The sequence below is a fragment of the Polypterus senegalus genome, chromosome 12 (assembly GCF_016835505.1).
Source record: "Polypterus senegalus isolate Bchr_013 chromosome 12, ASM1683550v1, whole genome shotgun sequence".
Taxonomy (NCBI): Eukaryota; Metazoa; Chordata; class Cladistia; order Polypteriformes; family Polypteridae; genus Polypterus; species Polypterus senegalus.
The window spans coordinates 160,236,388-160,262,085 of NC_053165.1; the positions used below are offsets into that span (position 1 = coordinate 160,236,388).

At 39.9% G+C, this 25,698-nt stretch overlaps 1 protein-coding gene and 1 long non-coding RNA gene across 5 annotated transcripts in view; one reads left to right on the plus strand and one right to left on the minus strand.

Moving 5' to 3' along the window:
* Positions 1–20,694, plus strand: part of nacc1b (nucleus accumbens associated 1, BEN and BTB (POZ) domain containing b) — a 43,647-nt gene extending 22,953 nt beyond the window's left edge. The window contains exons 3-6 of one of the 2 annotated variants that reach the window (XM_039770517.1): positions 10,388–10,564; positions 15,581–15,686; positions 19,454–19,551; positions 19,687–20,694. In XM_039770517.1, the coding sequence (XP_039626451.1) occupies positions 10,388–10,564; positions 15,581–15,686; positions 19,454–19,551; positions 19,687–19,946 (641 nt within the window). In that variant the 3' untranslated portion in view covers positions 19,947–20,694. The remainder of the gene's footprint in view (positions 1–10,387; positions 10,565–15,580; positions 15,687–19,453; positions 19,552–19,686) is intronic. The other variant, XM_039770518.1, reaches the window with a different exon arrangement.
* The window catches only part of LOC120540055, a 62,116-nt gene that overhangs the window by 18,014 nt on the left and 18,404 nt on the right, over positions 1–25,698 (minus strand). For 2 of the 3 annotated variants that reach the window (XR_005635747.1, XR_005635746.1), the window contains one exon: positions 12,998–13,103. This is a non-coding gene — a long non-coding RNA (uncharacterized LOC120540055). Of the gene's footprint in view, positions 1–6,133; positions 7,055–12,997; positions 13,104–25,698 lie in introns of all 3 variants that reach the window. The other variant, XR_005635748.1, reaches the window with a different exon arrangement.

The following is a 25,698-nucleotide window of genomic DNA, read 5'->3' on the forward strand; positions in this document are numbered from 1 at the left end:
TGTTTTTTATATCTCACACCCTCATACAAGTTTATCGTAAGAACATCCCTCATCTACGATGGAGCGTTCGATCAGAAGAAAATATGAAGCTGGTTTTAAATTAAATGTTGAAGTAGTGAAAGAAATTAGTAATTGCACCGCTGCAACAAAATTTGATGCGTATGAGAAACTGATGCGAGACTGGAGGAGGCAAGAAGATATAAAAAAAAAAAATAAAAATTAAGTGTCGCATTTTTGAATGAGCGTATAAATCGGGGTCTGATTTTATAATTGATTTTTCGGGTTTCAAGACCCGACTTATATGTGACTATATACGGTAAATCAATAAAAAACTGAAGCTACGACAGGGGTCACATTTATAATTTTATAGCAGACTGCTCCATCAATATCCAAAATACATTTGTATGCCAGTTTACAGCCAACCGGGTTAAGGCAATTCATACTTACGGCCAAGAGCCATAGGGAAACGATAGGGCAATATTCTACAAATTGCCAAAAGCAGCTGCAGTAATAAGTCTTTCATTATCTCTCTATTATACAAAAAAATCTTGGGATGAGACGAGACATTTTCAGAGAGATAATTTCACCGATGAATTGAAAACCCAACAGGTCCAAGCAGGGGCGGAAGTAAAAGACAAACAGCAGAAGAAGAAAAGACAAAGTAGAATGTCGTAAAGAGGTTCAAAAACGTTGGAGCAATACACATGCAGCGCAGGTTAGAGATTATGAACGTACTAAAACTCGAAAGTCTCAAAAAACTCATAGTAAAGATCGCATTAGCGCTAATAAGCAGAAATTATTACAGTGAAATAACGGAACAGCGAAAAGAGATCGAATATATGGGCATAGGTGATATGACAGAGCTACTACAAGTTTAATTTCAAAGAAACCACAATTCGGTCAGGTTTATATTTATGATCGCGGAGAAGCGATGCAACTAAGAATCAAAAAAGTTAAACGATCGGACGTATTAGAAATTCTACAGCCAATAATGGATACAAATCCATTCGTCCAAAACTACCGCACTTTACACGAAATTTATCTGAAAAACACGGACAAAGAAATTATCTTGGATTTCTATATGAATCCGAAAGGTCACACTCGCATATATAATAAACCAACGTGTGACGAATTGTCAGTGATAATAGTTTCAAAAGACGAAAATATCAAAGACAGAGTTGATACTTGTGTTTATCCAAAAGTGCAGCACAATTTGTCGTAAGTGGCAGATATGGGAAATGACTAGCGCGTAGGGCCCACATGGGGGGTTGGCGAGCGAAGCGAGTTATTAATATTATTTCAAACGGTCTCCTATGTTTTCTGACTTTTGGATGGCATGTTAAAGTTTGTTTTGATTGGCGCTGTTCCACATGACAAATTCTTAATGCATTTGGCCTACACCACCTTCCCTTGCGCCACTGTTTCTCAAATACTTGGGATCAACAGTACAGAGTAATGGGGATTGTGGAAGAGAAGTGAAGAAGAGAGTGCAGGCAGGATGGAATGGGTGGAGAAGAGTGTCAGGAGTGATTTGTGACAGACGAGTATCAGCAAGAGTGAAAGGGAAGGTCTACAGGACGGTAGTGAGACCAGCTATGTTTTACGGGCTGGAGACGATGGCACTGACTACAAATCAGGAGACATAGCTGGAGGTGGCAGAGTTAAAGATGCTAAGATTTGCATTGGGTATGACGAGGATGGACAGGATTAGAGATGAGGACATCGGAGGGTCACCTCAAGTTGGACGGTTGGGAGACAAAGTCAGAGAGGAGAGATTGCATTGGTCTGGACATGTGCAGAGGGGAGATGAGGGGCATATTGGGAGAAGGGTGCTAAGGATAGAGCTGCCAGGCAAGAGCAGAAGAGGAAGGCCTAAGAGGAGGTTTATGGATGTGGTGAGAGAGGACATGCAGGTGATGGGGGTAACAGAACAAGATGACGAGGACAGAAAGATATGGAAGAAGATGATTTGCTGTGGCGACCCCTAACAGGAGCAGCCGAGTGAAGAAGATGACTAAATTATGGTGTACTAGCTGTCCCCTGCGTAGTAGTGAGATAGGGCAAACTTTAAAAATCAATAAACAAACATGTATCACTTGCTAAGCGGGGGTGAGGTACGCGCAAAAATGTGGCAAGAGGTAGACCGACTTGAGTGGAGGCTGGTGCATGATGTCAGGAGGGCCCTGCCTGGCTCCCCACGCCTGATGTCACGCTTCTGCCTCCCCTCGGCCCACTCTCTCAGATTTGTGCGAATAAATCGCTCCTGCAAGCAAACTGTGATACTTAGCGCGATGAGAGAAGTTGCAAAATCAACCGTTCAAGCAAATTATAGAGAAAAAAAACCATTAAGTAGTTCTCTCGTGAAAAGCGGGCTGACATAAAGACAGACAGAGAGAGAGAGGGGAGGTCATAGCCACAAGGATATTGGCCTAGACATTGTAGCTGGACCGTTGACCGCCATTCCCCAAACTATATACAATACTAAAGAATTTTGGATTCTGAATTTTCTCAAACCAGTTTAACCCAATTCATCAGCACAGGAGGCGAGAGCCTACTCCAGCAGCACTGAGCACATGGCTGAACTTACAGGCTGCTAGTCCACCACAGGGCCCACACCCCCCCACCCCCAATATTGACAGTCATACAGAACCGTAGCACAGTTGCCAGTTAACTTAAACTCGTCAATTTAATTGATGGTGTGAATTTGTGACGGTAGGAGTTCATTTATATTTGCAAGTCTGTGACATTCAAACTGTAAACTAGAAGGGAAACGTACTCTGGGTGGACTCGGTGTCCTTCAAACAAGACCGACTTCAATTAGTGCCTGGTAACAAACTAAAGAAGTGAATTGTTGTTTTTTTTATAAATTGAAAATGTGGAGTGATGCTTATATTTGTGAAGGTGATCTCGCCAGAGTGGGGCCCTCACTGAAAGACTGCGTCAGACTAATTTGTTATCATTCAACACCACATTGTCGCCTACTGAGGGGTGGGATGTGTAAGCAGGCTCCGGGATCCTGGGAGCAGCCTGATAGTGTAACTTCATAAATCCAGAAGGAAATTGCAGTTACAGGTAGGGATGTCACAACACCAGAATTGTTGTACTCGATATGCATACCAGTAAAACCTTAGAATACTCGTTAGGTTTTGATACCACAGCAAAAAAAAAAAAAGAAATTCCATTCAATGGCTTTTTGTTAAAGTACCTCCATTTTTGAAGTGAGTGATATTGTTCCTTTTTCTATAGTACAATGTCAAAATATAAATACTAACAGTAACAACAGCTTTAAAGTATTGGTGTATATCCATCAAGAAGTTGCCCAGTTATAATTTAAGGAAATAAGTATTGGCATTTATAAATATGTCAATGTGTGGCAGAGATGGGAGTCCCCCCATTGTAACAACAAATGTGGGGTTTATAATTTTGGGGTGGATTTCAGCATAGAGTGTATAAAGAATGATCTGTCGTGAACTACCTAATATATCTTACCAAGTGCACATTCCAAATGTATTCTGTCCAGTAACTGAAAAATACTGTTTAAACCCCATTCCAAATACAAAAATTCAAACATTATATACTAGCCACATTATCTGTCAAAGGCTGGAAATATAATACATTTTCAAATATTTGCTATCTCTTGACCTACGTGTGCCTTCTGTATCCTTGCGTATTTCTACTGTTCCCTCAGACTCTGTTGAGGCGACTCTCAGCATGCCGCTTACCCCTGTACTCCTCCTTGTATCGTGTCTTCACATTCGCACTTCCATTGTTCAAGTGCATCGTCAAAGCCAAACTGACCAATCAGATTGCTCTGAGTTGACAGGGCACACACACACAGACCGTAGCATTTTATTTTATAGTAGATGAACTGTTAAACTAGCGAGTTCCAAGATAATTCAGGATATTTTTTTATAACAACATGATTTTAAAATCGATTTTCTCAATGAACCAATCTGTTAAGTTTGCAACATTTGTATTACAGGGTCTAATATTAAAAAAATAAAATGAATATATAAAAAAAATGCTAAAGAGTAATTATTAACAGATGAAGGAAATTAATTCAGATTTTTCCAGGTGTGCCCCAACTTTAAAGCTTCCTTCCTGTGTAAAATCATACTTTGTCAGTTTTACAGGTATCCTTTATTTCAGTATTTTTTTGCTGTTTTTTTTTTTTTTTAAGGTTTCTTGTGTGAATAGTCAGACTTTGTTATTGCTTGTTCCTGGGTACAAATCAAGAACTGGAAAATTACTTGGGCTGTCTCACCATCCACCTTAATAAAAGGATAAGTGCCATTCCACAAGATGGACTATCACTTTTAGTAGTAAAATGCATTGCATTGCATTTCTCATTCCAACAGATGCCGCATCACAAACATTTAATGCTGCTTTTACAAATCCCATACCAAATATTGCATTTATCATTCCAACAGGTGGCACATAAAAACTTTTGCAGTAATAGAATGCATTACATTTGTCATTCCAGTAGATGGCGCATCACAAACATCAACACTGTTTTTACAATTCCCATACTAAATGGCATATAACAGATACACATGCATTGGATGGTGCACTGCAAACGGTCTTTGGTCTTTGGCTGGGGTCTTTGTTATTTTCTTAGATTTCAACCCGTCTTGGTCAAGTAGCATATGTAGTGTAACCAGTGAGTTTAAAACGGTGAGACAGCGTTACATTGAATTTACCATTGAAATGTATGCTGTGTGTGCTTTCACTTACGGGTTACTACTAATGCAGTTTGATTGGAGTTTCAAAAAGCAAATGAATGAAACAAGTTCAGTAATTTTTGCAGATTAATTTTTAGCAGTGAAGTACGCTGTTTCATTTGTCCATTATGTGACTCTATTAACACGGCACAAGTCATATTAATAGAGCGATGTGCCTTGTCCTTCAAAACTTTGAAATACTAAGTCAGTTTTATCTAGATGTTAACAAATGGAGCAGCTTGTGTCATCGCTGGTGTAAATATCCACTTTTTTGAATTTTGCCTCGGTGTTTCTGTCTTGTTAGTGCTGCCTGTCCTCCCGCATCCCCCAGTCCTACATGCATTACTGTAGATTGTGTCAGGGGTCTCCTCCGCCACCCTAAACTGTAGAACAATGGATGGACAAATGCTTGGACTGTTGGAGATCTGCAGAAGTGCTTGTTACAATCAGGGAATGAATACAAAGCCACCAGTCATTTATCAGGACTACACTAGACACTTAAAAAGCAACTCGTCTTGTTTTGTTTTTCATCTCTTCTTACAAGTTAAACGATTACACCTCATGTGAACAGTAGCGTTGTTTCACTTTCAAAGCATGGAACCAGTTCCATAATAGGATAAAAAGGACAGTAATGGAATACAAGTCTGTGTGAGTTTTGCTTCTTCTTTTCTTCTTTATTTAACAATTACGATTCCTCTACTCACTTGCTGAAATTCCTGGATGTGAACACACATTTCCAACATGACTTCTGCTGTTTTTATGTCTGACATTTGCTGATGCAGTGCTGTAGTATCAGCACTGTGAGCCATTTTCAGATGTAGTTTTTAATCATAATTTAACAATAGTTTTAATAAGGACTACTTGTAGTACTGGCTTCCTTAGTACTACTGATACTTTACAACAGCTGGTAAGATTACGACTTTGGAACTTGGGTGTCAAATTAGTGCTGAAATGTTCTTGTGACATCCCTAGTTAGCGGAGCAGGTTTTTCTGTCTGTGTAAGCAGCAACAGTGGGCAGTGGAAAGAAACGCAAAGCGATTGGAGTTAGAAAGTTGAGTCCGTGTCAATAGTAGATTTCCCCTTGGGATTAATAAAGTCTGTCTGTCTGTCTGTATATCTAGTAAACATGTCACTAATTTTGCAAAAAAAAGCGTGACTTTATGTAGCAAGTCCGAAAAATGTTACAGTTGAGGCCATAAGTTTAAATACACACTGGCTAAAAACTTTCAAATCCAAGATTCCACAACTTCACACTAGGACTGTCAGCTCGAATGTCGCTCTTCAAATATAAATTGAATCTAAGTGAAATAAATTCTTAGTTAATGGCAAATGATGACATTTGATTGTAAAAGAACATTTTTGTTTTAAACGTGCAGCCACACCACATAACCCTTCAGAACAAGTCACTCACCTGAAGCGAAGCGTTTTCAGGCCTGGCCAATGCTTGGATGGAAGACCATCTAGGAAAAGCTTGGGTTGCTGCTGGAAGAGGTGTTGGTGAGGCCAGCAGGGGGCGCTTACCCTGTGGTCTGAATGTGGATTCCAATGCCCCAGTACAGTGATGGGGACACTGTGATGTACAAATGGTGACGTCCTTCAGCTGAGACATAAAACCGAGGTCCTGACACTCTCTGTGGTCATGAAAGATCCCCGGGCATCCTTCGTAAAGAGCAGAGTGTATCCCGATGTCCTGGCCTAGTCATTCTGCAACCTTAATCATTCCCGGTCTCTAATTGGTTATCTCTCTCACCGCTTCACCACCTAACAGCTAATGTAAGTTGAGCGAACTGGCACAAAAATGGCTGCCGTCGCATCATCCAGGTGGATGCTTCGCATTAGTGGTGGCTGCACAGTCACTAAAGCGCTCCGAGTAGTGAGAAAAGCACTATATACAGTAAATGTAAAGAATTATTATTATAATTATTAATTTTGGCATTGTACTACTCCAGACACACCATGCTGTCATACTTCTATTTTCCATATCACTTCCACAATCAGCGTTCTTAGAATTTTGAATAGTTCGTTTTTATCCCAGTCAGATTTCTGGTTAACAGGTGTACTAACAGTGGACTCTGAACAGTCCTCCACCAGCCTAAAAGTATCGCTTTGCTCCTGATCCCGTTCTGTCTCACTCTTGATCTTGCAATCACTGATGTGCTCTTGTTTTATATTTAAGCCATCAGGCATTCATCGTAGCAAACAAAAGCTGGTTTCCTTTCTCGTTTTATTGTTAAGACGTCTTTAAAATCACCATTTTAAAGACCATCTTCATTCTCAGGAAAGTATATTTAGACGTGTTTGTCTTGGAGGCTTCTGGCTTGACACACAATTCCTAAAGTGAAAATAAGTGTTAAGGTTACATGTGTTTATATTTTTTCTGCATCTGTAAAGCTTCGTCCCGTAAGTAATTCTTCAAATTCTACAAACTCATCGCATCAGGTTGCTCTGCACACTTGTTCTACCTCCTACAAGCTGTTTTTTAGTTTTGAAACTATAACCTCGGCTTTCTTGTGATTTGTTTGAAAGTTTGGCTATGTTTTTGGTTTTTGTAGTAGTCATGTTTTTAAGCTGCTGTTAATGAAAGTGTTTGCCAAAAAAAAAATATAATGAGGTGGGAATACTTAAAGATCATTACAATGCAACTTTTAGTCCATTCAGTAACTCCATTTGTGAAACATCAATAGACTCCCCTTGCCTTGACTTGTATAAAATCAAATAGGCACTGACTTCACGTCTTTTGCACCCAAGAATCAGCAAGGACACATTTTAGATCACGGGGCAGGGTGTGGGAACTAAACTGACGTGTTTAATGTGTTTAAGAAATCGTCAACAGTTTTGTGTGGGTTTTATATATGCATTGTAGGCACATGGAGTTTTGTCCGGTTCTACTTTCCTCTTTGATCGCATCCCTTTCCATGCATACAAAATCACGTTTTTGTGACTGAACAAATCGTTCATCTCAGGAGTGTCCATTTTACGCCTCCTTCCTGAGCGAATTTTTAAGTATGTACAGTTGCAATCTTTTTATATTTTTGTATAATTGATTGTATAGTTGCTTGTGGTACCTTGACCCTTTTGGAGATGGCTTCTATTGGAGGAAGACAACTTGTGAAGACCTACGATATTCCTTTTAAAGTCTTGACTCTGTTCTTTTAATCTCCCCGTTGTCTTAACCAGCTGGCTGTACAGGCAGGGTTAGGCCAGAGAGTCCCGATTAGCCACTAATTATGACAGTAAGCAACTCAGAAGCTGATAAAAATACTGACATCATTTCCTGGAGTCATCCATGCTGTTTAAGGAGACGGTCAACTTGGTGTATGGAAACTTAATGACCCCCTGAAAACTGACATAGTGATTTAAAGCTAAAATAAATCCCTCTGTTAATCTATTATTTTGGAGAAAAATTCTTAAGGAAATTCTGTGTTCCTTATCCTTTTTGTTATTACTGCTCAGGTTTTCCCCTGTTGAATTGACTGGGAAAGTCGACTGTGAGGTTGAGTGAGCAAGTGTGGGTCCCCCTTGGAGAAATTTGTCTTTGGCCTGAACATTTGTGCATGGATCACTACTGTATACCAATCCAGAAGCTTCAGTTTGTATTAACAACATTAATTCAGACTATTTTAAGCTAGAACATGGTACCAGACAAGGATGCCCCTTGTCACCACTACTTTTTGCTATCGCCATTGAGCCACTGGCAGTTCACTGTCGAAATGCTTATGAGATAAAGGGGATTATAAGAGAACGACTAGAACAGAGCATTTCTCTCTATGCAGATGATATGGTACTGTAGATATCAGACCCACAAAATACTGAGCCTGCTGTCCTAACCGCACTAACAAAATTTCAAAAGATCTCTGGTCTCTTTTAATTAATTTGACTAAAAGTGTGCTCTTTCCAGTGAATTCTCAAACACAATATTAGATTGGACTCCTTCCCTTTTATCATCGCAGATCAGTTTAAATACCTAGGGGTAAACCTCACAAGTAAACATAAAGCTCTTTATCAACAACATTTCGCTGTCTGTATGAAAAAAATCAAGCAAGACTTGTATAGATGGTCAACCCTTCATCTTTAACTGATAAAATGAATAACCTCCCTAAGCTTCTCTTTTTATTTCAAAATATTCCAACATACATTAGTAAAACATTCTTTAAGAAATTCGATTCACCCATAACCTCATTTATTTTAAATTCAAAACATCCACGTATCCAAAGAGCGACCCTACAAAGACCGAAGGCAGAAGGTTGCATGGCTCTACCTAACTTTCAGTTTTATTACTGGGCAGCAAACATACAAACTATAAAAACCTGGACACAAATAGGTGAACATACACAGGTGTGGTCAGCAATAGAAATAAAATCCTGCAGTTCCTCTTTATTCGTTGCTTTGTGCCCCAATAAATGCAAATTATTGCCAATATACTGATAACCCAATAGTGCTTCACTCACTCAGACTATGGAACCAGTGTAGGAAGCATTTTAATATGGAGAATCTTGTATCGGTGGCACCTCTGCACGAGAACCACCTTTTTCAACCCTCTCAAACATATGCAGTTTTTAATATCTGGAAAACATTCAGGATTAAATCACTTAGAGATCTGTACACAGACAATGTCATGCATGCTACAAACAATTATATTCTAAATTTAATGCTCCAGCAACACATTTCTTTCACTATCTTCAAATTAGAAACTTTGTTAAACAGAACCTGCCCAATTTTCCTCACCTCACACCTCCCTTTATGCTGGAAAAAATATTGATTCATTTCAAGGACTTAGCATTTCTGTAATATATACAACCATTTTACAGTCCCTCCCTTTCAAAGATCCAAGAGGACACTGGGAAAAAGATCTCAGCAGAGAATTCATTCGAGCTTCATATGTGCAAAGCATACAATTATTCAACTCAAAATTATATATCGCGCGCATCTCTCTCATTTAAAATTCTCCAACATGTTTCCAGGGCAAGATCCAACCTGCGAACGCTGCCATCAAGTTCCTGCTTCACTGGGTCACATGTTCTGGGCCTGCACCAAATTAACATCATTCTGGACCAAAATCTTTAAATGCCTTTCAGACCACCTTGGTGTCCCAAACCCTCCTAATCCACTAACAGCTGTGTGTGGTGGGCTCACAGAGGGGCTTAAAGTGGAGAAGGACAAACAATCTGTGATCGCCTTTACTACACTATAGGCACGTAGACGTATCTTGCACAACTGGAAGAATCCTCACTCAGCTCTTTTAAGTCAGTGGGTACCTGATGTTTTATATTATTTGAAATTGGAAAACATGAAATTCTCACTTAGAGGATCTGTGCAGAAATTTTTCAACACCTGGTAGGATTTTTAATAAAATTTGTAAAAATCTCAAGTAAACTTTTTTCACGTTGTCATAATCGGGTGTTGTGTGTAGAATTCTGAGGAAAAAAATGAATTTAATCCATTTTGGAATAAGGCTGTAACATAACAAAATGTGGAAAAAGTGATGCGCTGTGAATACTTTCTGGATCCACTGTAAGTGTCCTAAAGTGCTAAATTATTTTGTGAAAGGCAAACCAAAGCCGGAAGCAAGATTGTTCTCTAGAACTTCAGTAATCCTGGATTGGTTTTGATTTCACACAACTGTCTGTAATATTTCTTTGACTGGTGATGTATTTTGCTTGTCCAGCAGGTGAACGAGTTGATGCTTTACCTGATCATATGACATCAGATACTAGGAACAGGATGCGGGTTCGACAGGATCTGGCCTCCTTGCCTGCTGAGCTCATCACTCAGATTGGGAATCGTTGTCATCCCAAACTGTACGAGGAGGGAGATCCAGCAGAAAAACTGGAGCTTGTCACTGGTAAGCCAGCACACTACTTTGGTCCGGTTGGTTAATGCAGAGTCCTAGAGGCTCATTAAAAAAAACAGTCCATAGTATCGTCTCTTTCTCTCTCTCTCTCTCTATATATATCTATATCTATATATCTATATCTATAATATATTATATATATATATATATATATATATATATATAGCTATATATATATAGCTATATATACTTATACTGTATTTACGTGTTCCACGAAGCCTGTAAGATCCGCACTCTAATTTTTACAAAGAAAATTGAAAATCGTTTTGCCCGTGTATGGCGTGCGTTGTGATTGTATAGGAAGCGTTTATATATATATATATATATATATATATATATATATATATATATATATATATAGAGATATATATATATAGAGAGAGAGAGAGAGAGAGAGAGAGAGAGCCCAAGCAGAAGTAAACATTACAGAATTACATTTCCTTGTGTATGACGCGCACCTGATTTTCTAATGCTAATTTTCGGGGAAAAATGTGCGCGTGATGCACGTGTAAATACGGTGGGTGTGTGTGTGTGTGTATATGTATATATATATATGTATATATATATATATATATATATATATATATATATATATATACACACACACACACAGTAAGTTTGATGTGCTCTCCAACTCAAAACTGTGTAGGGTGCTACCAGCTCTATTCTGTAGAAACTTAGTACTTTAAACATAGAGTGAAGAATTTAAAACAAATGTGGGTTTCATAGTAAAGAAAGTAAAATACTATGAAAAGATCTATTTTGCTCATTTTTTTAATGCTGCTGGCTTACACTCTTTAATAAGAACAGCTGCAAGATCTCCATGGGAAAAATACTATGATAATTAAAGGGCAGCACTCCTCTCGGTTTTGTGTCCTCACTCAAGAGTGATCTTGGGCTGATGGATTGTTAATCTAAACTTTTACCCCCAAAAAATGATGATATGGGCTTCTAATTCTAAGAATATCCTCTTTTTGTAGCTATCTCCATTTTATTAGCCCCCTTCGCTACATGCAGTTGTCATGGCTGTCTTCCCTCAGCTGAACTGAAGGAACAGGAAGTCTTCATTGCCAAGCTTCCCAGTTCTCTCCAGGGCATTAACTATTTGGACCTTTTGTGTCCCCTTGTTTCCTGTCACTTTAAAACTCCTCCAGCCAGTTAGAATTCCATGGATGTTTTAAAAAGTGTCTGGTGTGATCCAGCCTGTTGGAATTCCATACATTTTTCTTGACATGCCCCAGCCTGTTAGAATCTCAAGCACGTACGAGGCTTCATTCCTCTTTGGACATAGTGCCTAGGTTTCATTCATTACAAAAAGTCAAATTCTTTTTGTTTAAATTATTTATATATCAAATAGAAGTTATTAATAAAGGTCACTGCAGCATCCAAATGATCAACAGGCTACAACATTGGCATTTATTTCTGACTTTACTGCATTTTTTTTTTCCCACTGACTGATACTCTTCCCTCTGTTCGACAACCAGACATTATACAGACAACTGAATGTAAATCTAAAAATGACAATCCATAATGTTTTTTTGCTTTCTTAAACTGTTACAAGTGTATGCCATAAAAAAGCAGAATGTATGGGGGCCCATGTTTAGATTCTGGAAGGGAGGAGGCGTCTGTTACAAATTCTCCGTGCTGAAAGCGTTCTGTGGTGGAATTTGTTAAGTTTGACGTCCCTTTTGACTAGAACTCATGTAATGCGCCATCGGATCAAGGTGCTGTTTCGTTGGTGGCCTGAATCACACAATGCTTTGGGTCCGGTTTAATACCGTATTTTGGACTTATTGCTATGCTTACCGCTCTTCTGATGAGCAAAGCCTTGGAATAATTGTGAGAAGATGTTTGCCAAAAGCCATGTCATATTTGGCGAATTTTCCAGCGAAAGAAGGGCGAGCAGGACTGCACTGGAAAGTCATTGCTCCGTCAATAGTGTTGACAATGCCTAGCAGTTTTCAGTCACATAAATCGACGTGGTCCAATCAGCAACTGCTGTCCACAAGTCTGATAACCCAACGACTAGAAGTCGTATAATGTGACATTGGCTTAAGCGTGGTCCTTGATCAGATTATTCATTTGCGTGCAAAGTTTTCCGAATCCATTTCATTTGAAGAAGTAAAAGAACCAAATGTTCATTGATGAATAAACCACCATTCAGGATTACACCTTTATATGGCAAGTAGACAAGTCACGCGTTTCTGTAATTAGTTGGTTTTACTTTAGGTGTGGCAGTACATATAAAGAAATAAAAGACTGTGCCGTAACATTTTTTCCATTTTCATCCATTATTTTGGGTGAAGGGAATTCATTTTATTTTTGGTGAAGGAACTGGATGGACAAAGCCGAGGACTACCATGAAACTATTGTAGCTGGGTACAGTGCAAGAAATTGAACTGACATAACACAAATGTTGCTTACCTAGGGAACTGTACACTTGTCTTCTTCAAAATTCAAGAAGTCGATAAAAATTCTTCAGGCAGAGACATCCACCCATGTCTTTAACTGCCAATTTCTCCAATCAACACTGCAAAAGAGAAGTAGTTCAAGTCAAATCAAGTGGCTTTACTGTCATAACCTCCATACGCAGTATTGTGGCACAAAATAATGTTCCCCTTGTTTGGTACAAACGTACATTGATACAGCAATAAGAGTGGCGAAGATATTGGATAACTTTGTGCTCAAGTACATTTTTTAATTGTGCATAATTTCAGGTCTGTTAGACACACAATGCTATATTTTCTTTAAACCAATTGTGACGCCCCTCTGCCCTATCCATAAAGTTAATTATCCCTGACTATCTGATAATGTCTGCTTTAAGAACAGAACTATAAGGAGTTGTGAAGGATAAGAACTGCAGAGAGGCGGTTAGGGAGATCTGATCAGATTTAAGCTGGCGTGCAGGCCTCTTCGTTGGAAGTAATTTGTTCATAATTGGGGGTGATCCAATCAGGTACTTTTTAGAGCCGATATCCTGTTACTGGATTGGCCAATACGGATTTGTTTTGGCTGCATAACCACACACTGAGAAGCCTTCTGTTCTATATTAAAGTGTTAACTTAGATTTTTTTTTTATAATTCAAATACAACGTGAGACACAAAAATAACCGGGCTGTGCTTGGGGCTTTCCTGGAAAACCCGTCTGGAGGTCTGATGAATGTGAATCATAGGACTATATCCCCTCCTACACGGCCTCTCAAACCGCCGAGCGGCTCAGTATATCCTATGAATAGCCCAGTCAGTATTTGCACAACAATTGCTACACGAGTTGCTGCGATAATGTCGGGTGAAAAAAATCGAACAGTGAATCAACATCAAATTTCTCATGAAATTGAACAAAACAGTCACTGAAACTTATGAAATGATAAAAACAGTGTACAGTGATAACAGTTTGTCTCGCACGCAAGTTTTTTGAGTGGCACAAATGTTTCAAGCAAAGACAAGAAAATATGGAAGACGTTCAACTCCCAGGTCACCCAGGCTCGTCTCAGACGGATGAAAACTTAAAAACGATCATCTCCAGACAGAGGAGCAGCTTCAGCGACAGACTGAGGAGATCGTTCCTCCCCCACACTATGCGACTCTTCAGTTCCACCCGGGGGGGTAAACGTTAATATTATACAAAGTTATTGTCTGTTAAACCTGCATTGTTATCACTCTTTAATTTAATATTGTTTTATATCAGTATACTGATGCTGGAGTATGTAAATTTCCCTTTGGGATTAATAAAGTATCTATCTATCTAAAACGGTGAATCAGATTATTCAAAATGATCATACTGCTTTTTCCGTAGAAAAAAACATTCTTGTCCTCGATCATTCTCCCTATTTGCCCGATTTAGCTCCCTGTGATTTTTTTATACTTGTTCCCGAAAATCAAAAGTGACCTGAAGGGAGCACATTTGTCTTCAATGGATGAAGTGAAGTCAGAAAGAGCAAACCTGTTGAAGAGCCTCAAGCAAGAAGACTTCCAGGTCTGTTTCAATCAATGGAAGATACGCCTGGAGCGGTTTAGAGATCGGGAGGGGGAGGATATAAAAGGTAACAATGTTTAGAATGCTGGAATTTATATATATATATATATATATATATATATATATATATATTATATATATATATATATATATTTTTTTTTACCTGGTTATTTTTGTGTCTCACATCATATAAGACAACAGGTATAACATGTTCACTTCTTATTAACAAAATTCATTTTTGTAGGCTTGTTGTTCAATGAGCATGAACATAGTAGTAATAAATAACTCCCTTAAATAAATACTTTAATATGTAGAGAAAATATTTATCCATAATACATAGTACTTCTCAATTACAAGCTGTCATATTGTTCAATTTCTTAGCTGAAACAAAGCTTAATATAAAAAGTAGTTTTCACAGTTTGTCTAACAAATATGGAGGGGACTGTATTCTCACACATTGATTCAATTCTTAAATGTAAATATACATAATGCATGTGTCGGTGTGAATCATTCATTGCACTAAAGGCTTTTTTTGCCGTTAAAATATGCATTTAGTATATTTATACAGTTTTTTTGTTAGATTAACCCCCCCGTGTGCCAGCTAGACATTCCTAATTCTTGAGGTGTAATATATATATATATATATATATATATATATGGATTTCCCTTTTAATTATGCAGTTCTTATTTCATATCGTAACTTATACTGCATAACACACAAATAAATAAACACAGGACAAAGCTTTAAAAAAGCCGCAGATTGATCAAATGTTCCTATGATGTCTATCAAGGAGACACGAGGTTGACACGCTTAAAAAGTTTACAATTGTGCTGTTAAATTAGTACGATTTTTTGATAGAATGTTACTTACCCCATGTGCTTTATGACTTTTGTATGTGTATATCATTGACTAACTTGTTGATCACTTTGGTTTCTTTTAGGGTTTCCTTTAAAACCATTATGATTCTGAAGAGACCTTTTTGTAAGCCTGGTACCACTGTTGTGCTAACATGAGTTGTATTTCTGCCTAGGTACAAGTGTGTTCATCACAAGAGCTCAACTGATGAACTGCCATGTCAGTGCTGGGACGAGGCACAAAGTCCTGTTACGGAGGTTATTAGCTTCATTCTTCGATAGGTGAGGTCTGCTGTAATTGCAAGCAATTTGTTCTTTCTGCACTAACTGTATGGAAATTCACATGTGTGCCAGCATAGTATCAATACAAAGGATGGATGAATGGTTAGTGCTGCCACTTTATACCTCCAGGAGATCAAGTTTTGTTTCTGTCTGCATGGACTTTACATATTACATATATATAAGACACCTGAATTTAAACAAGAAGGTTACCAGTTTATTCCCACCTCACTGCAATAACCCTGGGGAAGTTGGTTAATCCACCCACCCATCCATCCTTCTGTCTATTTTCCAAACTTGCTTATCCAGAGCAGCGTCACAATGAAGCTGAACCCCATTCCCAACAAGCGTCAGGCACAAGGTAGAAATGATACCCTCCTACCAGATCCATCTTACTTGAGAATTTAGTTGTCCCTGCCACCTCTTTTACTCCGTAGGAAGGGGACAATTCCTAAGCAAACTGACTCTTGCAAAGCTTTGAAAGACAGAATGATAGAATGTACTTAGGGCAGTCCGAGTGAGGAGCATCAGTGGTGTTTCTTGGCACACTTCCGCTGATTAATTCATTGGCTTACCAGAGAGAGGACGTGCAGCATCGTTTATAATAGTTATCAGTAGGGTTGCTGTGGTCGGGTTTTTTAGAACCGATTCCAATACTTTTGCTTTGCTTTCTTCATCCTTTAATTCTATTTTTCTGTACACTAAGGTCATGTCTAACCAGCCATGTAGAAGATGTATGTTTTACAGTATATCACAGTCAAGTCAAGTTGGGGAGTATGCACTGGTAAGTGCGTTGCTGCACCCACCACATGATGAAACAGCTCAGGATCCCGGTTGGCAACCCCCTGGGCAGACATGCGGTCCAGTTCCAACCTCCGGAAATGACCCTCTATCTGCCGCAGCCAGGTGTTATGTGGACGACCCATTGGCCTGGTCCATTAATTTGGGTCCCCAACAGTGAGGACCTTATGAACCGGATTACCCTCGGGGAAACACACCACATGGCCGTAGTGCCATAACTGACGCTCCCTTACAATGCAGGTCATGTGCCTCATTCGGGACTCCATGAGCAACACAAAGTCAAACCAAAAGTACTCAAGGAGTCCAGTCTTCATCTCCGGTCACTGGATAGCGTCCATGTCTTAGGCACGGCTTTCAGCAGTGTGTCTGCCTGCAAAGAGAGTGTCGACCTTGTCGTGAGGTTTACTGACCTCGGCAGTGACATTCTTGTCTCTGGTGACTCTTCCTATGAAATCAGTAGACGGATTGGGAGAGCATAGGGCATCATGAGGTCGCTGGAAAGGGGTGTGTGGCGCTCCTGACATCTGCAAAAGGACAAAGGTCCAAGTCTTTTGAGTCCTGGTGCTTCCTTTTTTTCTATATCAAAGTGGTATTTTTATAATTCAACTGATGACAATATGCTGATTAGTTTCTGAGCCAAACCTTGCAAGAAAAAGAGGCACTCTAGAGGAGCCCTTAAATACCGTAATTCTGCAATTAGTTATGATTTCTTCTCATCAATTGTTATCATAGTGACATATTTCATGATCTGAAAGATCAGCATCAGAGCGGTAAATAATTACTTAAATGGTAGAAGAGTTCAGGTAACTTGATTCCTAGAGCACAAAGCCTACTGATGCTCACATCCGAATTTTTAGGTATAAACTTATTACAATGCTCTGACGTTGTACCTGGTGAATAGTGCTATATAAAAATATACTGATTTAGTCTAAAGGCGAATTTATACTTCCACATCAAGCTGGCGTAGCCTGATGCGATCCTCCTGAAAAACATGACTACGTGGCATGTCGACACAAACCCTATGACTCTGATTAGCCAGTCTGGTAACTACATATTTCTTGAAATGCGATTCTGTACGTATTCCAGTTTGGAAGTCGGTGAATGTATGAAAAGAGGATTTTTTCCTGTGATTTTTAGTAACAGAATTCATTTACAGAATATTAGAGAGTCGGAGGTATTTGTGACGTGCACCCGTGACCGGCAGTTGTGTAATTTGACATATTCAGCGATTCATTCCAATCAGTCTGCGACTGGCGCTGCCTCAATAAAATCAAACAATTTTGATTTCTGTGTTAAGTCGTAGGGGTAAAGTTGTGTGAGTCTGAGGGACGACAACCAAAGAGCACTGAGCCAGAAGTATAATTCATGTAACACAGCTGCATGGAAATAGGGGAAGCTCATGCTTTAGACCTCACAAGCAGAATAGTAACAACAGAATGAAAAAAATAAATAAATAAATAGGGCTGACATTGTGACTGAACTCGCTGTACCAGGAAAGCATTCATACTGCACCAGCTCTGTCAGGCAGCATTATTAGTTATCAGAAAAAAGATGCAAGGTAGCAATAGTTTGGAAATGTGAAACCAAGCTGGAAAGTCCTTGTAGTCATGTAGTTTGTTATAATAATAATCGACAGGCGGATCGGTGCGGCGTCCACAGTGATGCGGGCTCTGCATCCGTTTGTCGTAGTGAAAAAAGAGCTGAGCCGTAAGGCAAAGCTCTCAATTTACTAGTTGATCTACGTTCCTACCCTCACCTGTGGTCATGAGCTATGGTTAGTGACCGAAAGAACGAGATCACGAATACAAGCGGCTGAAATGAGCGGAGTGTCCGCAGGGTGTCTGAGCTTTCCCTTAAAGATAGGTAGGGTGAGAAGCTCAGAGTAGAGCCGCTGCTCCTTCGCATCGAGTGGAGTCAGATGAGGTGGCTTGGGCATCTGAACAGGATGCCTCCTGGACGCCACCCTGGTGAGGTATTCTGGGCACGTCTAACTGGGAGGAGGCCCCGGGGAAGACCCAGGACATGCTGGATGGACTATGTCTCTCAGCTGGCCTGGGAACACCTCGGGATTCCCCCGGAAGAGCTGGAAGAAGTGGCCGAGGAGAGGGAAGTCTGGGCATCTCTGCTCAAGCTACTGCCCCCGTGACCCGATCTCAGATAAGCGGAAGAGGATGGATGGATATTTTATTTATAGGCGCCTATTAAGGCATGCAAGGACACCTCACAGAGCACATTAATAACAACAGACTACATAAAATTAACAAAATATTACAGTGCAATAAAACAATAAAATTAAATTTAAACTTAACAGCTAAAATTATTAGACGGAATAAGCCAGCTTAAAAAGATGTGTTTTCAGATGAGATTTTTAGGTAGGAAGAGAGTCGATATTACAGATGCCTTGTGGGAGAGAATTCCAGAGGCGAGGAGCTACTCGACTGAAAGCTCTAAACCCCATGGTAGTCAAGCAAGCAGAAGGTATAATAAGATTGATAGAGGAAGAAGATCTAAGGATACGAGAAGGAATAGAGATGTGAAGAAGATCTGAAAGATAAGGAGGTGCCCGATTATGAAGGGTCTTGCATTGATTTTAAGATTCTGCTTATTACTTACGATATTTAATAGGGAGCCAGTGAAGGTGTTGAAGGACAAGAGTGATGTGTTCAATGGAAGGGGTTCTGGTAATAATACGAGCGGCAGCATTCTAAAGCAATTGGAATTTGAGAGGAAGACCAGAGAGGATAGAATTACAATAATCAATACTCAGTATATTAATAATCAGTTATCCCTTCTGATCTCAAGTTGTGTGAAGCCACTGTCACACTACGCAAATTTCTGTCGTGCGATGTGTCAGATTTGCCGACCACAGCCAAACGTAGACCAGAGATATATAGTTTTTTTATTTTGCTTTGTTATTGCATTCCATTCCTTACAGGACATCTGAGGTTTTACCCTCTTTTTCTTTGTAGGAACACTTTGGCAAATAGCTGCGGAACAGGCATCCGCTCTTCCACAAATGATCCAAGTCGGAAACCTTTGGACAGCCGAGTGCTGCACGCTGTCAAATGTGAGTCATTCCTTGTATTTTTAGTAGTTGCTGCTTAACCACCTGATGGCTCCGTTTATCGAGACTCCATGCAATACGTGTCCCCCCCTGAATGAGATCTGACCATTTTGTGCATGTGTGTGTCTTGTCTTTCAGTTTACTGTCAGAATTTTGCACCAAGCTTCAAGGAGAGTGAGATGAACGCGATTGCGGCTGACATGTGCACCAATGCTCGACGTGTCGTGCGGAAGAGCTGGATCCCAAAACTGAAGATGTTAATGGCCGAGGGGGAGCAGTACTCCAACTTCCTGCCGGATCCCGTCAAAATGGAAGCGGAAGTGATGAGTGCAGAGCACGGCTTTGAGACAAGCAGCCACGATGGAGAAGCGGGAACCTCAAATGAGGCACTGCAGTGAGCAGGAATGGGGTGGGTGGGGGATGATGGGCGTCGTGGCGAAGAGTCCTACACTTTGTTTTAGTAAGTGAATAGGAGACGCATTCCCCCTCGCCAACCACCCCCCCACACCCAGACTTGCCGTCTGTCACCCTGATTTCGGCTACCTTCCACAGGTCTGCGCTTCAGTCTGAGACCACCCTGTATAGTTTTGGGACTATGGGCTCCTGAGAGCTTTTGAGGCTCCTTGATTTGCATCACCCTACTACTTCTGCTGATGAACTGAAAGCTCATAGGCTTAGACAGACTGTTAGTATTCTGACTCTGAAGTAGACGTTGGCAGGGGCTTTAAAGAGATTAATCTACCTTCTAACGCCATTGAAACATCTCCTGTCATCGCTCATGCTAGTGAAGCGTTTCCGCTTTTTTCCCCACCCTGCACATAGCTGAGCTTCTTTGTTTGCTTGTGGTATGGTTTAATATGACTGCCAGCAGTCCAGTTGCAGATCATTCTCTTTTTTTTTTTTTTTTTTGTTTTGTTTTGTTTTTTGGGATGGCTAGACATAACAAAATTTAATCATACATTCCCCGCAATTTTCGTCAGAAGTATTCTGATTTCCAATAGTGCCTACCGCCTGTCGCTGGATGTTATTTTTCTATTCTAGCTGCACATTATTTATTTGTTTGATAGATGAATAACGGCTGCCATTAGGTGCAATAATGCTGCTTGATAATTGGAGTCATTTCAGTACTGTCCCACTGAATTTTAAAGGGGGTTTTGGGTTAGGAAGGGGAGTGACGTGACCATGTCCTGCAGAGACGACCACAACCACACTCCATGACTACCCTGCGTGGGTAGGGCAGCCACAGTCTGCTTTTTGGTACAAATTAATACAGAAAAGGGTCTCCCCGGCGGTGCGTTAGCCGAACGGACAATCTCGGTGTGGAAGTCGCTGGCGGGCAACGTCGGTCATTGGGCTCGAGGGGCAAAATCTTTATCAGGAGTTTGTTGCAGTAATGAAGCACATCTCTTTGTTGAACTCGACATATCGTTTGTCTCCGGACGGGGACAGGAGAGTGGAACCCCATTCACAGACTCTTTTTCGTTTTTGAATGTATTCGCTGTAACGCAAGGCTATTGTTGGCATTTTGTTTATGGATAAACCCAACACTATTTTACTCGCAAAATGCTGCATTCTTGTACATGTCGGACTCTCCTGTCCTTGAGGTGTTTAATCAACCAAAGCCTCGCCCTGACTGAGGGTGAGGATTACTCTTCCTGTCCAACACTCCTTTCACGCGGCCACATGAAGTAACCACACTCCTCTCACCATTTCTAGTATTTCTCGGGATTATTCCTTGGTTTTAAGATTCAGATCTCTACATTAGGAGTAAATTAAAAGGTTTTTAAATTTTATATTCGCACTATAATGTGTGGATTTATTTTTTTTTTGTTTTAATTCTATTTTCAAGTGCTATCACTGTAAAAACATTAAATACAACAGGCTGCTGTTTAATTTGACACGTCATCCCCTCGGCCCACACAACATTCCTATGGCAGCACCCCATGTTGAAATTACCTAGCATTCTTGAGTCAGCCATACAGGGCATTTTTAACAAATATATAAAAGTTTAAATGGTGCGAGCTGCAGTAAAGTGAGTGTTATTTATTGTTACGTTTACTAAATGAGAATGTGGATGCTAATTTAATGAGGAAAATGCAGCATCCCACAATGCCCTGCTAGTGTTCATTTGGTAGAATATTGCTGAGGTTCTCACAGTCAGTCAGTAAGGAATGTAGTGCTGAATCTTGAACATTAGGCCAGTTAGCCGAGAACGAATCACACGATACGCCCAAGTTTCCATTACAAAGTGACAAGTGATGCTTTTTGTGCCTACATATTGGTCTATTTATAGTATGGCATGGCAAGTTCCATTTACTTTTAAGGTGCATTAACCAAATATTCCATGACATGCTCTGGAGGCTATCATTTTTTTTTTCTAATTTTTTAATGTTTTTTTTTTTAATAAGCAAGGTATTAGCAATAGCAAGTTTTGTTCTTGGCAACAGTTCTGTAAATCAGTTAGTGTACAAGACCACTGAGGGATACAGGGTGCCCAGGAAAGAAAGGATGAGTTTGACTAAACCGTCGACATGACACTGGGAAACATCCTGGTTAAGACATGAAACCACTTCAAACCTCAGTGTGCCCGCCGAGAGCGATAATCTGTCATTGGTTTACATATTTTGTGTGTGTATGATATTGTACTAAAAATGCGTTCACCACCCCATGCACATACACACGTATTTTATAGCTTCTTGGAGATTTAGGAGTGGGAACATCTTTGGCTGGCAGAATTTCCCGCATTCTTTAAGTGAAACCTGCTCAGAAGAGGAATAACCCTGGGTGAGAGGGCCGAGTCCACCCGGATGTCAGAAACAAAGACATCCATCAATGTTCAAGGTGGTCTGCCAGCCCTCGTCCTCCAAAGAATTGTGATAGCTCACACAAATCCCTCTTGTTTTTAACTTTTTGTCATAACTACTCGTTACCGTCGTTCCCACGGGATGTTTAAAAGTCTGGTCATGTTCTTCTCTCGTTTTGTTTTGTACGCCTCCCACCGTCTGTTCAGGAGGCTTGTAACTACTAAATCGTGAGTGCCGTCAACAACCCGGGGCCTTTCGCGTTGGGGAGATCTGTGTTCGTGAATCACAGGTGTGCCTGTGAATCGTTGCAATTACGTTGGATGCATCTCGTTTTGGGGGTGCTTAAAATTGACAGATGTGTGGGAATGCTTTTTTTTTTTATTTATTTATTATAATTTTTTTTTTTTTTTAGTATAACCAATTGATATTTTGAATGTCATCACTTAACTAACCTTTTTGCTTGCCCAGATTTGCCTCTCTGTACTGTGCATGGGTACTTTTCAACGTCTTTGTTTCGTGATTTCAACACAGTGTCCGTAGATTTTGTGATTCTTTCCTTGTTCTCTGTGTTGATTGATTTTATATATACATATATATTTTGATTTTTTTTTTTTGTTTCCTGTTTTTAGACAAACATTTTGCACACTTTGAAATTTGCGTATTTGCTGCCTTATTGCGAGAGTTTGTACCTGCAAGTCTGCGGCTTTTGCCACCCCTTGGACAGATAGCTGGCTAGGGCGAGTGACACAGTTGATGGTTTGGTTAACGTTAAGGAGTGCATTGTGTGGGGTGAGTGAGTGAGTGAGTGAGTGTGTGTGTGTGTACGATTGGGTTTACATGTCCTTGAACACTGGCTTCCACAAGTACTTGGGACAGTTTAGAGAGCGTCATAGTTGATTTTTTTTGTTTCCTTCTTCCCCTGAAGCTCTTTGAACTCTGCAGTTTGAATCAAGTCCGAATGTAAATAACGCTGGGTGAGTTTTAGTCTACTCAGATGTAAATATTAGTGAGGCTTGTTTAGGTTTTTCTTTTATATAAATATATATATTTCCTTTTTTTAAGAGTGTAAAAGTCTGCTATTATTGCGCTGTAATGAACAGCTATTCCCATCCCATATTGACACAATTTTCAAATCTGAAATTAGTACCGGGTAGTGAGAAAGTATCTTTATCGCATCGCGGTCTGACTATAAGCCAACTGTCTGATTGCAGACGTATCGCTGAGAGAAAGATTGGCTGATCATCAGACAGGAAAGTAAAGGGATATTTCCTTAGTATGTATTATTATTCTTGTCGTCGTTATTTTTTAAGCACACTAGTGTCTGTAAATATTTCAGTCTCCGTTTTGGCTGAGGCCTTTACAGAAAAGGAAATTTAGGGTTTGATTTTTTTATTTTAATTTTTTATTTACCCCCCTCGTGTGGGAGAGCGCCTGACAAGTGCCAGTTGAGAGGTACTGTAAGCTGAGCGTCTTTAGTTGCCTTAAAAAGTCTGTGCTGAACCTGACTGTGAGAGAAGAAATCGGCAAAGCACATTAAGCAAAATATATCGTAAACGACGAACACGAGAAGAGGAGAATGTCGACGCCCTGCTGAGTCGTCCGTCGTCTTATTTATAAGACGCTATTCAGGATAGTTGTCTTGATGGCATTAGTCATTATGTGTCTAAAATTAGAAATTACATTTTTGAATTGTCTTTTTTTGTACTGTTGCTGGTAATATTATGGTCCGATATTTCAAAAAAGGAGAGATTCCGGCAATCCCTGACTGTTTTTGGATGTACGCTGTTTTTATTGAAGAAAAAACAAAAAAAGTTGAAGTGTTCCTCCAGTAGAGCTGATTGTTGATGCTTTTCACAACAGCGTCGAATGGTGGATTTGTTATTGTATTTTTATTATACGAATGAGGTGCAGGAGGGCTCTGGGTATCACTCAGGGTGGATGTCGCTAGTAAATGTCTGCACATCAGCAGATCACCTTTGTCGAGTTGATATTCATATCAGTAAACCAAAGTGGTGTGAGTGACGACTCTGCCTTTCTATTCCCATATGAAGACTTGTCGGAGAACTTGTGGCATTTGATAAGGCAGATCCAGGGGACTTATTACTAATTTATGTTTCATCACTGGAAGTCCCCTGATTTTAAAAGAAGTGATTTACCAGATTTGGTCAAGGGATGGCTTCACTAATAACACCCTATTTTAGTCCCCTCAATCATTCATTATTTAATTATTGATTCAGAATGATGTACAGGAAAAAAAGAAATAATCATCTCTCAACCGTACTTAAAAAGTATACCCTCCAGAAACTCCCATATCTCATAAAGTCACAGCCATTTATCCAAACCCCCCAAATATATATATATATATATATATATATATATATATATATATACACACACACACACACATCATATGAACCCCAACAACATTTGACTGAATACAGAGTACCCTGGCAGTGGAAAACTGGAAGTAGAGGGCAATTCTAAATTAACTGCGACCTTTTGGCATAAGGTGGCGTCCAGTTTCGCGTTTAGGAACGTCTGTGAAATAGTGAGACGCTTGAATGTAACCCCAAATTTCCGGGGGTTGGATGAAAAGGAGGAAATTGCGTCTCCTTGAGTTGATGTATTAGCCGTGTCGCACACCAAATGTATTATTTCAACGATGTGTTGAATCGCTCGCACTCACATTATCATTCACTCCACAGCAGATCCACTCTTCTCCACCGAGGTAGGAGTTTGGTTACGTCTCTAATCCTAAGCATCCCATTCTCATAATTTGACTTTTCACTTTTATTACCGGACAGTGCCCTGCACGTTTCTTTAAAGTTGGATACCAAAAATGTTTGAAATGTTTTCAAATGCTTCCCAAAAAATAACTTGCATCTTTTGGATGGTCTCTTCAGTTTTCGGCCGTACAGCTGCGTTACCATTTAAAGGATGACGATTGTAATGGCTGTGAGTATTAAGTACAGTTTTTCTGTATCAGTTTTTGCTTTTTTTGTGGTGGATAAAAAGTAAATTCTTTGTTGCCAAAATTTAAAAGTAATGTATATACTTTAAGTAGAAGCTACTTGGCCATCACAGGTTTACATGGTATTTAAATAATTGGTATTCTATTCTTTGCACACGTGTGTAATAGAAAACGGATGTTTGGAACTCTTGTCATTTTCTGTGATACTCACTCACTTCCATAAATGTCCTTCACCTCCACAGGGACAAAGAAGAATCTCTTGTAGTGCAGAAGCGGTTTGACAGTCGGAGCATTCTCACTGTGGCAAGGATCCCCACAGGAAGGCTGCCTTCATATGTGGCCATTGTGTTGCGTATCTCGTCTCAGTGAACTACT